General features: G+C 52.5%; 1 protein-coding gene across 3 annotated transcripts in view; it reads right to left on the reverse strand.

Moving 5' to 3' along the window:
* Positions 1-337: 337 nt before the first annotated feature.
* The window catches only part of ETNK2 (ethanolamine kinase 2), a 21,300-nt gene continuing 8,514 nt past the window's right edge, over positions 338-13,123 (reverse strand). For 2 of the 3 annotated variants that reach the window (XM_008071861.1, XM_021719498.1), the window contains 5 exons: positions 10,552-10,694; positions 9,675-9,758; positions 6,775-6,920; positions 3,886-3,959; positions 338-1,504 (listed from right to left, as the gene is read on the reverse strand). In XM_008071861.1, coding sequence (XP_008070052.1) covers positions 1,432-1,504; positions 3,886-3,959; positions 6,775-6,920; positions 9,675-9,758; positions 10,552-10,694 — 520 coding nt within the window. In that variant the 3' untranslated portion in view covers positions 338-1,431. The remainder of the gene's footprint in view (positions 1,505-3,885; positions 3,960-6,774; positions 6,921-9,674; positions 9,759-10,551; positions 10,695-13,123) is intronic. The other variant, XM_021719499.1, reaches the window with a different exon arrangement.

Below are 13,123 nucleotides of genomic sequence, written 5' to 3' on the forward strand. Positions count from 1 at the left end.
AATGGCTGGAAACCAGAGATGACTGAGGAAGATGTCCCAAGCGCTTCTGCTTTGGCTGTCACGGGCTCATCACCTTGGTCACCAACGTTCTGGCAATCCACAGTCTATTCTCAGCAGCATTCTGCCAGGTGCAGCTGATTCCAGCAGCCTAGTCAAAGGCAGAGCAGCTGTGAGACACCAGCCCTGCCCCGGTTCCAGGGAGCCCTGGAGTGTCTGCAGGCTGCCACCTCGACCTCAGCATGAAGCCCAAGGGGACAACGGAGGCGAGGGGCTGCTGTCGCCCGCAGCTCCCCATCACAGGAGTCAAAGCCTCGCCATAGCCACTCAGACACAGCAGTCCAGAAATGAGCATTTTAATGCAGAAAACCATGATAATTTACAAATGAATCACTTTATGGGCCAGAGCCAGGAGGCCCGAGAAGCTGTGAGGACAGAAAGGAGTTGGAGGCTGTCGAAGGTGGAGGCTACAGCACCTTTCCAATTGGGTCCTGCACAGGCTCTCACAGGACACGACCTGGAGGTCCCCGGCCCCCTGCCTGACTCCCACTAGTCATTCCCAGCTGGGGAGACCTTGGGCTGACTTCAGGACCGAAGTTGCAGAGACAGATCCTTAGGAGGAGGGCCTGGAGGGCAGAGGAGGCAGCTGGGTAGAAGGCTGCAGGCTGCAGGCTGTGGTTCCAGTTGCCTCGCCCTTGGCCACGTCCCCTCCAGCCAAGCCACAGCAGAAGTTGAGCCAGGCTTTGCAGGCCAGGGCTTGGCCACGCCCTCTCCTTTTCCCCTAGAAGGGAACAAAACAAGCACAGGAGAGCCAGGTGCTGGGGCCCATATCCTCAGGCCGAGGCTTGGGAAGGGGTTGATTGAGTCTGGTTTGGAGGTGAGGGGTCTCAGGTGAGGTGGCTGCTGGGGGTGCTGTCACGCCCAAGTCTGGGCTCCCCTTCTCCACCAAGATATGTACATCCATGTGTCAGTGTTAGCGTGATGCTGGTTTGGGGCTCAGCACCTTCCACAAGGGGCATGCAGGGTGGGGGGACGGGCTAGAGGCTCAGGGCACCGGAGGTAGAAAGGAGCCCTCCCCCCTCCTTCCCCAGGCCAGGAAGGGTTCAAGACACATCTAAGGCAGCCCAAATTCCAGCAGGGCCTGGGTCTGGGAACAGTGTTCTTCTCAGGGTGGTGCAGTCCAGGCCCTGGCTGTCTGCAGGCACTTCCTCCCAGGCCTGGCGAGGTGAAGGGGACCCCCAGAGTTGGGTCCTTATCAGTCCCTCCAGACAGGAGAATGAGGTCTTCAGTGGCAACCACTGGGGGCTGGCAGCAGGGACAAAGCCATCTCCTTGGACCCCCACCTTGTCCAAGGGTGAGGACCCCAGAGCAGGGCTGAGCTCTGGAGACCAGGTCTGGTCAGGCAGGTGGGTGAGGGAGGGATGGGGCGGCTGGTCACTTTGGCATCTCCAAGGCTGACACTTGAGGCTTCACCTTGAAGTACTGGTTGAATCGGATCACCGCGTACCTGTTGGAAGACAGAAAAGGAAACTGGTGGGAGGGATGCCAGGCGGGCCTTGCCGGGGTTGCTCGTGGCATGAGGAAAGTTTCTCTAGGTCTGGGCAGGTCAACCTCAGCCCAGACGGACTTTTTTTAACCTCAACCATAACTTTCTTCTTAGACTAGAGCAACCCTTCCAAAACCATGTTTGGAGCTTCGTTTCCACAGCTCTGAAGTGCTAAGTGTATTCACATTGTTGTGCAATGGATCTCTAGAACTTTTTCAGTTTTGCAAAACTGAATCCCTATAACCTATCTAAACAACATTCCCTGTTTCCCTCTGCCCCCAGGCCCTGGCGGTCACCGTTCTTTCTGATTTTATGAAATTCAACTATGTTAGTTACCTCTTGTGAGTGGAATCGACCAGGATTTGTCCTTTTGTGACTGGTTTATATGTTTGACTTCAAGGTTCATCCAGGCTGTAGCATGGGACAGGACTTCCTTTTTAAGGCTGAGTAATATTCTATTGTAATCATGTACTATATTTTATCTATCCATTCATTTGTTGATGAACATCTGGGTTGTTTCTTCTTGGCTACTGTGAATAATGCTGCTATGAGCATAGGTGTACAAATATTTCTTTGAGCCAGGCGAGGTGGCTATGCCTGTAATCTTAGCACCTTGGGAGGCAGAAGTGAGCGGTTGCCTGAGCCCAGGGGTTCGAGACCAGCCTGGGCAACATGGTGAGACCTCATCTCTACAATAAATCAAAAAATCAGCCTGGCGTGGCGGCACATGCCACCTGGCGTGGTGGTTCCAGCTATTTGGAAGACTGAGGCAGAAGGATCGCCTGAGTCCAGCAGCTGAGGCTGCAGTGGCTGTGAGCGTGCCACTGCACTCCAGCCTGGGCAACAGAGTGAGAGTCCGACTGATTAACATATATAATTTTTATTTTTTAAAAATTTGCTTTCAATTTTTTTGGCTATACACCCAGAAGTGGAATTGCTAGATCATATGGTAGTTTTATTTTTTATTTTTTGAGGGACTACACTTTTCCATAGTAGCTCACTATTTTACAGTCCTACCAACAGTGTACAAAGGTTCCAATTTCTCCATATCCTCACCGACAGTTGTTTTGTTTTGTTTGTTTGTTTAGGGTCACTCTGGTTGTCCAGGCTGGAGTGCAGAGGCATGATCATGGCTCACCACAGCTTCAGCCTCCTAAGCTCAGGAGATCCTTCCACCACCTCAGCCTCCTGAGTAGCTGGTACTACAGGCATGTACCACCATGCCTGGCTACTTCTGGTCTCATACTCCTGGGCTCAAGTGATCCTTCTGCTTTGGCTTCCCGAAGTGCTGGGATTACAGTCATGAGCCACTGTGCCTGGCCTGTTTTTTTTTCTTAATAGCAGCCAACCTCATAGGTATGAGGTGATATTTCACTGTGCTTTTCTTTTTCTTTCTTTTTTTTTGAGTCGGAGTCTCACTCTATTGCCCAGGCTGGAACACAGCCTCAATCTGCTAGGCTCAGGCGATCCTTCTGCCTCAGCCTCCCAAGTAGCTGGAGATACAGGCATGTGCCACCATGCCCAGCTAATTTTTTAATATATTATAGAGATGAGGCCTCGCCATGCTGCCCAGGCTGGTCTTGAACCCCTGGACTCAGGCAATCCTCTTGTCTCAGCCTCCCAAAGTGCTGGGATTACAAGTGTGAGTCACCGCATCCGGTTCACTGTGCATTTCGTCTGCATTTCTCCACCAGTTGTGAACACTTTGAAGCCAGGGTAGCAATTCCCTTTCAGCTGAGGGTGGGTAAGGAGAAAAAGGGCAAGTCTGGGCTAAGCGGAGGAGAAAATGATTCCCGATCCTTAGGGACAGGTGCCTGATGGGGCAGGGACCCCCTGAATTGTCAGCATTCACATATTGTCTAGGTATGGCCCTATATATACCACGAGGAGCCATTCCAGGCCCAGTGGGGTCTGTACCCCGTGCAGGGAGGCAGCACAGCAAGCAGTGAACCCCTGAGTAGCCTCAGCAAGTTACGTCCGCTCTCCGAAACTGTCCTCCCTCCTGTCAGATGAGGGTAGGACTCGTGATCTTTTAGACCATTCACCACCAGGCTCTGTGGACAGGCGCGCCAGTAGCAGGACGGGGTGGTAAAGTGGGTAGTAGGATACAGTCGGGACCGGCAGATCTACAAGGCACAGGGAAGATGCGGCACGTCTGTTTTCAGCATCTCCTGGGGGTGGTGGCCCCACTGGAAAAGGGTTGGGATGGGGACAAGTCAGCAGAGCAGGGGAGAGGACTCTGGGAACTCTACCTGGGCTGTCCTTTGCCCCCACACCTGGGCTCAAGGTTCTTCATTTTCTACATGCCCCCTGCCTCCCACCAACTTACCACCCACACTCACCTGAGGAAATCAAAGTCGATGGTGGAGTACTGGTTCTGGATGAGGGCCCAGAGAGCCCAGAAGAAGTGAGATGCCTGGAAACAGACCAGAGAGGGTCAGCCAGGCAAACCCTCCATGCCTATTATGCCTAGAGTCCATATCGTTCTGGAAGACACAAAGCTAGGGTACTGGCAGATTGGGGTAGGCATCTCCCAAAATTCTGAAGGCTGTCACTATACAGCATTTGGGGGCTCCAGTCCTACTAGGAAAAGGCAAGCAGAGCCTGCTCTACCAGGGCCCTAGGGTTTGCCTACCCCAGAGGGGGGTGGGTCAGCCGAATGGTGCTTTGAGGAATTCACATGGTTCCCCCAGTCTTAGTAAGACCCACTCCACCCCTGGCCTCCTCTCTACCCAGGGGAGTCTCCTACAGTCTTTAAGACCTAGGAATCTGGGCCAAGATGAATCCCAAAGCCAGAGCTTGGGCCTGGTGGCTACTGGAGGGGCTGGTACTCGTCGGTAAGGGGTAGGGAGGTGAGAAGCGACGGGCAGCAGTGCCCTGGCCACGAGTCTGCTGGAAGACCCACTGCACTGACCTCTTGCACCAGGAGGCTGGTTGGGTTGGGAAATTAGTCTAGACCTGGGAGCAAGAAGCCCTAAGTCCGGGCATTTGCTGAGCATTCAACTGCACTTTCCCTGCAGCCAGAGGTCCCCGCAAGCCCCAGGCCACCTCAGCTCAAGAAGCCAGGGAGCTATGACTCCCAGCTGCCTCTGAACAAGCACCAGTGACACCATCACTTTTCCACACAAAGTTTCCCCATATCGTGCCCCCTCATTCCCCCCAACCCGAGTCCTGCTCACTCAGGGGTTGGCCACAAAGCCCCTCCCTCTATTTTCTTCTCTTGCATGACTTAAAAGGGGTGTAGATGAGTACGAATGATTATTAAAACAGCAAGAGGGCCGGGCTCCGTGGCTCAGCCTGTAATCCCAGTGCTTTGGGAGGCTGAGGCGAGGGGATTGCCTGACCCCACGGTTCGAGACCCGCCCGGGCAACTTGGCGAGACCTCATCTCTACAATAAACCAAAAACTAGCCAGGCATGATAGCGCGCGCCTGTAGTTCCAGCTGCTTGGAAGGCTGAGGCGGAAGGATCGCTGGAGCCCAGCAGGTCAAGGCTGCGGTGGCTGGGAGCGGCCATTGCACTCCAGTCTGGGTGACAGAGTGAGACTCCAACTCAAAAAAAACAAAAACAGCAAGAGGAAGGCTTGCTCTTAAGGTGGAACACTGAGGAGGAAGATCCTGATGGAGAAGCAGTTTTGTGCCAATGAGGAAAATAGAATGGGGAATCTGAAATTAAAGAAACGCTTTTATTTAGCTCTATTCTGAATTGTGAAATTCAAGGCCGCTGACTTGTCTTCTTGCGTATGCATGGCTGACATTAATAAGACTAGTTAGCAATTCTTTGGGAACATACCAGTGGAGACCTGGCATGAACCATGTACCTCGGATAAATGGCACTCAGAACTGAGGACTGACAGCACAGTCATCTGAGCAGGAAGAACCTGATGGGAAAGGCTTACTTAGAGTTTTGAGTCAGTGGAAGTAGTTACAAGGAGGATTAGAGCCTGACATTTTTTATCTCCTCCAAAGGTCAAAAAAATACATACTTATATGTATGTGTGTATGTGTGTGTACTTACAATATGTATTATTATTATTATTATTTTTGAGTTGGAGTCTCACTCTGTCACCCAGACTGGAGTGCAGTGGCCGCTCCCGGCCACTGCAGCCTTGACCTGCTGGATTCCGGCGATCCTTCCGCCTCAGCCTTCCAAGTAGCTGGAACTACAGGCGTGTGCTACCACGCCCGGCTAATTTTTGATTTATTGTAGAGATGAGGTCTCGCCAAGTTGCCCGGGCGGGTCTCGAACCCGCGAGCTCAGGCAATCCACTCACCTCAGCCTCCCAAAGGTGCGGGATTACAGGCTGAGCCACCAAACCCAGCTATAATATAGTTCCAGCTACTTGGAGGCTGAGGTGGGAGAATTGCTTGAGGCCAGGAGTTCAAAACCAGCCTGGGCAAGACCAGCCTAGCAGACCTTGTCTCTCCCCCACCCAAAAAACTTAACCAGGCATGGTGGCTCACACCTGTGTTTCAGCTACTCAGGAGACTGAGGCAGGAATATCATTTGAGCCCAGGAGTTCGAGACTGCAGTGAGCTATGATTATGCCACTGCACTCTAGCCTGGGTGGCAAAATGAGATCCTCAAAAAAAAAAAGAATGAGTTTAACTGCAGCATGAAAAGCTGAAGTTAGACTATAGAAAAGAATGACTTGTCCAAACAATAAAATTGCTACAATAGGAGCTGGATGTTTCTTTTTTTTTTTGAGTTGGAGTCTCACTCCGTCGCCCAGACTGGAGTGCAGTGGCCCTCTTGGCCACTGCAACCTCGACCTGCTGGGCTCCGGCAATCCTTCCGCCTCAGCCCTCCGAGTAGCCGGAATTATAGGCACGCGCTACCACGCCCGGCTAATTTTTTGATTTTATTGTAGAGATGAGGTCTCGCTGCCTAGGCAGGTCTTAAACCCGCGGGCTCGGGCAATCCACTCACCTCAGCCTCCCAAAGGCGCGGGATTACAGGCTGAGCCACCGAAGCCGACTGCTGGGATGTTTCTTAAAAAACTTTATCTAGAGAGGCGCAAGCCTTCATGGGGCTGAGGGAGCAGGGCAAAGGATATCTAAATATTAAGGAGGGTGCCCAGCCTTCACCTCTAGAGTGGGGTTCAGGAGCCTAGGGTGGGTGTCCCCAGGCTGTCACCCCTGGCCCTGAGCTCAGAGTAGGAGACTCAGTGGGTAGAGCCCCTCCTCCTGCTCCTCTTGTCCTGCTCCCACCCCTCTCACCACAGGTACTTACCAGGGCAAACTTGTTGACTTGCACATAGAGCCTCTCCACCTCCCTGGGCGTCACGGCCATCCCCTTTTGGGCCTGCAGGTAGTAGTGCAGCCACTGCAGCTGGGTCTCCCGCTCCGGGTACTGGCAGTAATTGACCTCATTCACACCTGACAGGGAAGCAGGCCAGACACAAGCTGCTCAAAGACCAGCCCGCCTGGGGTCTCCTCAGGCTCAGTGGGTGTTCCTTTCTCCCCTCAAAGCTCCCACCTCTTTTGGCCTGTGGGGCTGTGCCCCGGGAATACAGTTTCTTGGATTATGGACTCAGCCAGTGTGGGGTCTCCCCCCATCCCAGCTGCACTGCCTCTGTGGGATTGAGGAAAGCAGAGAGAGAAGCAGACTGTTTAAGGGGCAAAGCACTGTCCTGGGAGTGACCGGAACCCTCGAGATAGCATCACTGTCTCCCCCGTGCCTTGTATCAAGCAAAGATGCCCAGGAGGCCCTTGGCTAAAGCAGAGAATCAGCACTACCAGTCTGAGGTCTCTAGTTAACCTTGGACAAGCCTCTTCCTCTTGCTAGCCAAAATGTCTTCATTTATCAAGTGAGGGAGCTGGACTTAATGCAGGAATGTCAAATGCGGCTTCTTGGGGTTATGCTGGCTACTAAAAAACATCACCTGGACGGCATTCCCCTCCCCAGTCCAATTCTCCAGATGATTCAGGTACATAGCCAGGCTTGGAACCTATGGCCTAGGTGGCTCTGGTTCCTTCCAGCCCTGCCTTCCCAGTAGCCCTCACGCTGCCTGTCTAGTACTGCCAGCCTCATCCTGGCCATAGTGGCAGAGACCCTGGTTTTGGAGCTGGTACAGACAGAATGGTTTATTTAAGACAGGACCAGGACTGGGCCGCCTTCCTCCCTCATCTTGTCCTTCCCAAGCTTTCCTTATATCCCAGGAGAAAGACATTCGGCCTCCTGAGGCCCCAAGAGTATGGCTGGAGAAGAGTCTCGTGCAGATGCAGAAACTAAGGCCAGAGAGGAAGAGGAATGGCCCCAGGTCACATGACCAGGAAGAGGCAGAATCAGGGTTGAACTCTCATCTCCCAATGCCCAGTACTGTCTGTGTCTTCTCACTCCTGGGAACCCATGAGGTCCCTCTTCCCAGCTCTGAATCTCTTCTGCCCTCTTCCCCCAGGCTGGGTTCTTCCTCCTCCATTCTCAACTTGGGAGCAAGATGCAATCTGCCCCTTTGGAGAAATGCCAATTGGACTTTGCTCTGTGCAGTGGATGAGGAGGACTTAAAATGCTTAAGAATTATCCCTTGTGGAAAGGCCAGCAAGTCGGGCAGCCAGGCATTCCCAGGCCTAGTGCCCTGCCGGTGCCAGCCTCTGCCCAGCTGAGGCCCCATCACACCTCGGGTGACTCCGTGCAGCTCACCAGCTCACCATCAGGTACAATCAGTGCTTGGCAGACTGGTCACCTGGGGTTTCACAATTGGCCTGATTGGGCCAGGGAGTGGCTGAGGCTGGGCCCAGGGTGTCAGTGCCATTAGGCTGGGCACGCCTTACCTCTCCTGAGACGCAGGGGCTGGTCATATATTGTTGAGCACCTCACAATGCCAGTCTGGGGACATCCCTCCAGCCCCAGTATCCAGCTCCATCCACGAGTCACCTCCTTGGTCCCATCTAATCACTTTTAACAATTAAGCCTCAGGGTAGGAAACCCTGCCCTGCCTCCTTTATGCAAGTGGTTCTATTGGACGTACCATGCCCTTGTAGAACAATCACCTACCCCTGGAGCCCCTCCCTTCACCCGACCTCTGCCGCTCCTGCTCCAGGAAAGTTTCCCTGCCGAAAGACAGCAGCAAACACAGCATGATGCTTAGCATGCGTCTTATGTGTGTGTATGTATGTGTTTCTCACACCAGTACTATGAAGTAGGTACGATTATCACCTCCATTTTATAGGGGTAGAGGGGGTAAAGCAACCTGCCAAGGGTCACACAGCCAGGAAGCAGCAAAGCCAGGACTTGTACTTGGGGAGTCAAGTTGCACAGAGCATACTTAGATTCCATTGAGATTATGCTTATCAGACCAACAGCTACTGACAGCTTATTCGGCTCTTACCTGCACACAGAGCCCTTAGGTACAACCGTGCAGGGCACACTGGGCACAAAGGAGCTGGGGCAAGGGAAAGAGTGGCAGTTGACATCGTGCTGTGCTGGCCAAGCCAGTGTGGGCTGTGCCCACCCAGAGGAAGGGGTCTTTTTCTGATTCACGTGCCAAGTATCCTCAGGGATCCTACAGGGGGCATGTTTTCCTCATTTGTACCAGACGGCCCTACGGGCTGGCAGAGGTCTGCCCGTGTATGTGGGTCCTGTCTTCCCCATGAGACTCGGAGCTCTCTAAAGGCAGGCTATGCTTTACCCCAAGAGCTGTGGTTATCTCAGTGGACAGGGCTAGCCTCATTACCCAGGTACAGAACCGCCTCTGGCCCTCCCCGTGGGGGCCCCATCATGAGGAGTGTGCCTTGGACAGAGGTCAAATAGAGATGAGCATTGCTTAACGACAGGGATACCTGTCGTCTGAGAAGTGCGTCATCAGGCGATTTTGTCATTGTGCAAACATCATCGAGCATACTTACACAAACTTAAATGGTGTAGCCTACTGTACAACTAGGCTGTATGGAATAACCTTTTGCTCCTAGGCTGTAAGCCTGTACAGCATGTTACAGTACTGAATGCTGTAGGCAATTGGGACAATGGTGAGTATTTGTGTATCTAAACATAGAAAGGGTACATACAATAAAAACACAGTACCTATTACCATAAAATTATGGCCACCTTATTGGACCATAACTGTATACACAGTTGGTCCTTGACTGAATCAATGCTATGCAGTGCAGGACCATTGTAATGCCCCCTCTCACCTGCAAACTCATTGAAATGGTTCCCAATGTCAAAGGCTTGGTAGTTGTAGCCAGCATATTCATAGTCAATGAACCGTACATGACCTATGAAGGAGAGGAGAGGCAATGAGGTTTGGAGCAGGAGATCTGAAAATAGGGCCTGGTCAAGCTTCTGCAGCCCTCTGGAGTGTACCCACTGTGTTGCTGGCCTCTGCAGCAACCTGGCCTAGTCTCACCTCTGCAGCAGTCCTCTAAGCTGCTTCCTTCCATCCAGCCATTAGTCCATCTGCTATTCCCAGCTCCCACTGTCCCCCTCACACTGTCTCTAGGCTCTCTCCATCTAAAGACATCCATCCTCAGTTTGGCTAAGGATCTGAAATAAAGCTAAGTGCTCCCTAGGGTGATGCTCTTATCAGGAACACCAGGAAGTTTTCTCTCTTTATCTGAAGGCTTGGGCCAGCCACAATGTCCTCAGAAGCCCAAAGAGTTGTCAGGAGAAATGGCTTGGGTGCATTAAAGTTAAGGACCTCCACAAACCATGATTTCGAATTCCTTCCTTCCTTCTCCCCGCCTCCCTCCCTTTTTTAACATCTGAGAGGTAATGTGCTGGTGTCATAACAAGGTTTGGGGGAGGCACAGCTCACACGTGAGCATGAAAACCCAATCATCACGCTTATGAACAACAAAGAGATCATGGAGTTTTTTTCTTGGCACAGATTTTTTTTTAAGTGAGAATTTGTTGTTTCCTTTTCCTCTTCTTTCCTACAGATTAACTCAGTACCTAAACCCAGGCCTTCTTTGGCTTGTCCAAGTGCCAGTCTGAGGAACAGGCCTGTCCAGCCAGCTGACCCACCAGCCTAGGCCCGGCAGCTGCCTGGCCAGGGTGAGAAACCATTACCTTTGGTGCTGTCATAGATGATATTCTTGCAGAGCAGGTCATTGTGACAAAACACCACAGGGGAATCCAGCTGGGACAGGTGCTCCTTCAGCCAGGCCAGCTCCCATTCCAACACCTCCACCTTGGGAACATCTGCAGAAAGGCTGCACAGTGGCAAAAAAAAAGAAAGCCGGCTGATGGGGAGAGGGCTGATAGACAGGTAGGTGTTTGGCCTCAAGAGTCCTGAGTTCGAGCCTCATCACTCCCTCTCTCTTATTGCAGAGTGACCTTGGACAAATGGCGAACTTTTTGGGCCCTCACTTTTATCATCTGTAAAATGGCACCAAGGCTTCCTGGCCTGACTCCTGTGGTTATGCTGAGAAGCTGATTAAAGCATAAGCATAAACGCATCTGGCTGAGCATAAACGTCACTGACCAACAGCATCCCTGCTACTTTGTGAAAGGGATCAGAAGGGAAGGGTGGAGATACAGGGAAAGGACGGGGAGGTGACAACGAGTGTCTAGACTGAGAGAGAACAAGGGTGACGGAAGCAGTAGGGAGGGATGTAAAGCAGGCCTGCTCTCAGGACACCAGGGGAGACCCCTGGGAGAAGGTACAGTTTCCCAAGAGCAGATGCTCCCCCAGAGTTCCTCCAGTGGAGTATCGATGCCCTGGGAGGCAGCTGGAGCAGTGGAGTGCTTTTGAGGCAGTGGGGTTATGTCCTGGTGTGCCTCCCTCCCCCACAGCAGCTGACAATGTCACAAATAGAAGGGGTCAGAGAGACAATCTGCTCTAATCTCTCAAATCACCGACCACTCAGGACCATAGAAGAAAGCCAACAGGATCAGGCGTGATGGCTCACACCTGTAATCCCAGCACTTTGGGAGGCTGAGGCTGGAGAATCACTTGAGCTCAGAAGTTTGAGACTGGCTTGAGCAACAATGCAAGACTCCATCTCTACCAAAAATTAGCCATACATGGTGGTGTGCCTCTGTAGTCCTAGCTACTCGTGAGGCTGAGGTGGGAGGATCTCTTGAGCCCAGCAGTTCGAGGCTGCAGTGAGGTATGATCGTGCCATTGTACTCCAGCCTGGGTGACATAGTGAGACCCAGTCTCTAAAAACAAACAAACAAGTAGTTCTTGGGCTCACTCTGACAATGCTACAGTGCCAAGGGAACATAAAAGCCTTTCAGTGTGAGGGCGCTTACTCTGTGGTTCTCCAATAATTTGTCCCTTCCACCTGGAATTATGAGTCTGCTCCCTCATCCCAGTCCTGGCTAGACTACATACCAGCAACTTGAGAGCAGGAACAAAGATGCCCACCTCTCCTTCTGCCCCACCCCCCAACATAGAGCAGCCATTTCTGCTGGAGAAAACACATGTTGACCTGAATAAATCCGCCCCCGGTGAAGTTATCAGAGGCCATGTGGAAGTCTGATGAGGGTACACTGTGCTCAGATCCTCTGAACTTTGGTCCCCAGGATGACTACAGGTCCGTGTACACTGCAAAGGCCAAACAGCCCAGTCCCTAAAAACCCAGAAACACCAATGGGTAGAGGGGAGGAGGCTGGAGTTTTACCTCCAACCATGTGCCTCCTGTTTGCAATTTTTTTTTGCCCAGGTCAGCAAGAGCATTTGGAGGAGGATGGGAATGAGATATGCCCACTCTCATCTTCTCGTGGGACAGACCAGTCACCCCTCGCTCAGCCCAGAGGCCAGGGGAACAGTCAGTGACTAAGGCATCCCTATGCCCCCTCTGGAAAAGGAAGAATGAGCAGACTCCCTTCCAGACTTCGAGAAGGTCAAGGCCAAAGAGGATCTTAGGTTATCTAGTCCAACCCTAGAAACAGGAAACTGAGGCTCAAGGAAGGAAAGTGGCTTCCTCCCAGCCTCCAGATATCTCTTGCAAGCTGGATTCTCTACTTCCTCACTGAAGAAATCAGTCCTAGCCGGGCTCAGTGGCTCAGCCTGTAATCCCGCGCCTTTGGGAGGCTGAGGCGAGTGGATTGCCTGAGCCCGCGGGTTCGAGACCCGCCTGGGCAGCGAGACCTCATCTCTACAATAAATAAAAAAATCAGTTGGGTGTGGTAGCACATGCCTGTAATTCCAGCTACTCGGAAGGCTGAGGCGGAAGGATTGCTGGAGCCCAGCAGAGGCAAGGCTGCGGTGGCCAGGAGCGGCCACTGCACTCCAGTCTGGGTGACAGAGTGAGACTCCAACTCAAAAAAAAAAAAAAAAAATAGAAATCAGTCCTCGGTCTGTCCAAGGATCCAAAGTCGAGTTGAGTCTCCTAACTGTGAGGACTGTGCACGCTCCCTAAAGGCCTCAGTGCCCCTCAAAGCTCTACAAAGGTCCCTGTGAGTCCTGGGAGTCGTGGGGCGGGGGGAAGCACCTGCCTCATCCTTACTGCAGTTTATCTGTGTCAGCAGTTCTGCAAAAGATGAGTTTCAATCTTGGCTCTCCTTAAGAAGCTACCTTTTTTTTTTTTGGAGTTGGAGTCTCACTCTGTCGCCCAGACTGGAGTGCCGTGGCCGCTCCCGGCCTCCGCAGCCTCAACCTGCTGGGCTCCGGTGATCCTTCTGCCTCAGCCTG

The sequence above is a fragment of the Carlito syrichta genome, unplaced genomic scaffold, assembly GCF_000164805.1.
Source record: "Carlito syrichta isolate Samal-C Ts95f unplaced genomic scaffold, Tarsius_syrichta-2.0.1 Scaffold314770, whole genome shotgun sequence".
In the NCBI taxonomy this organism is placed as follows: Eukaryota; Metazoa; Chordata; class Mammalia; order Primates; family Tarsiidae; genus Carlito; species Carlito syrichta.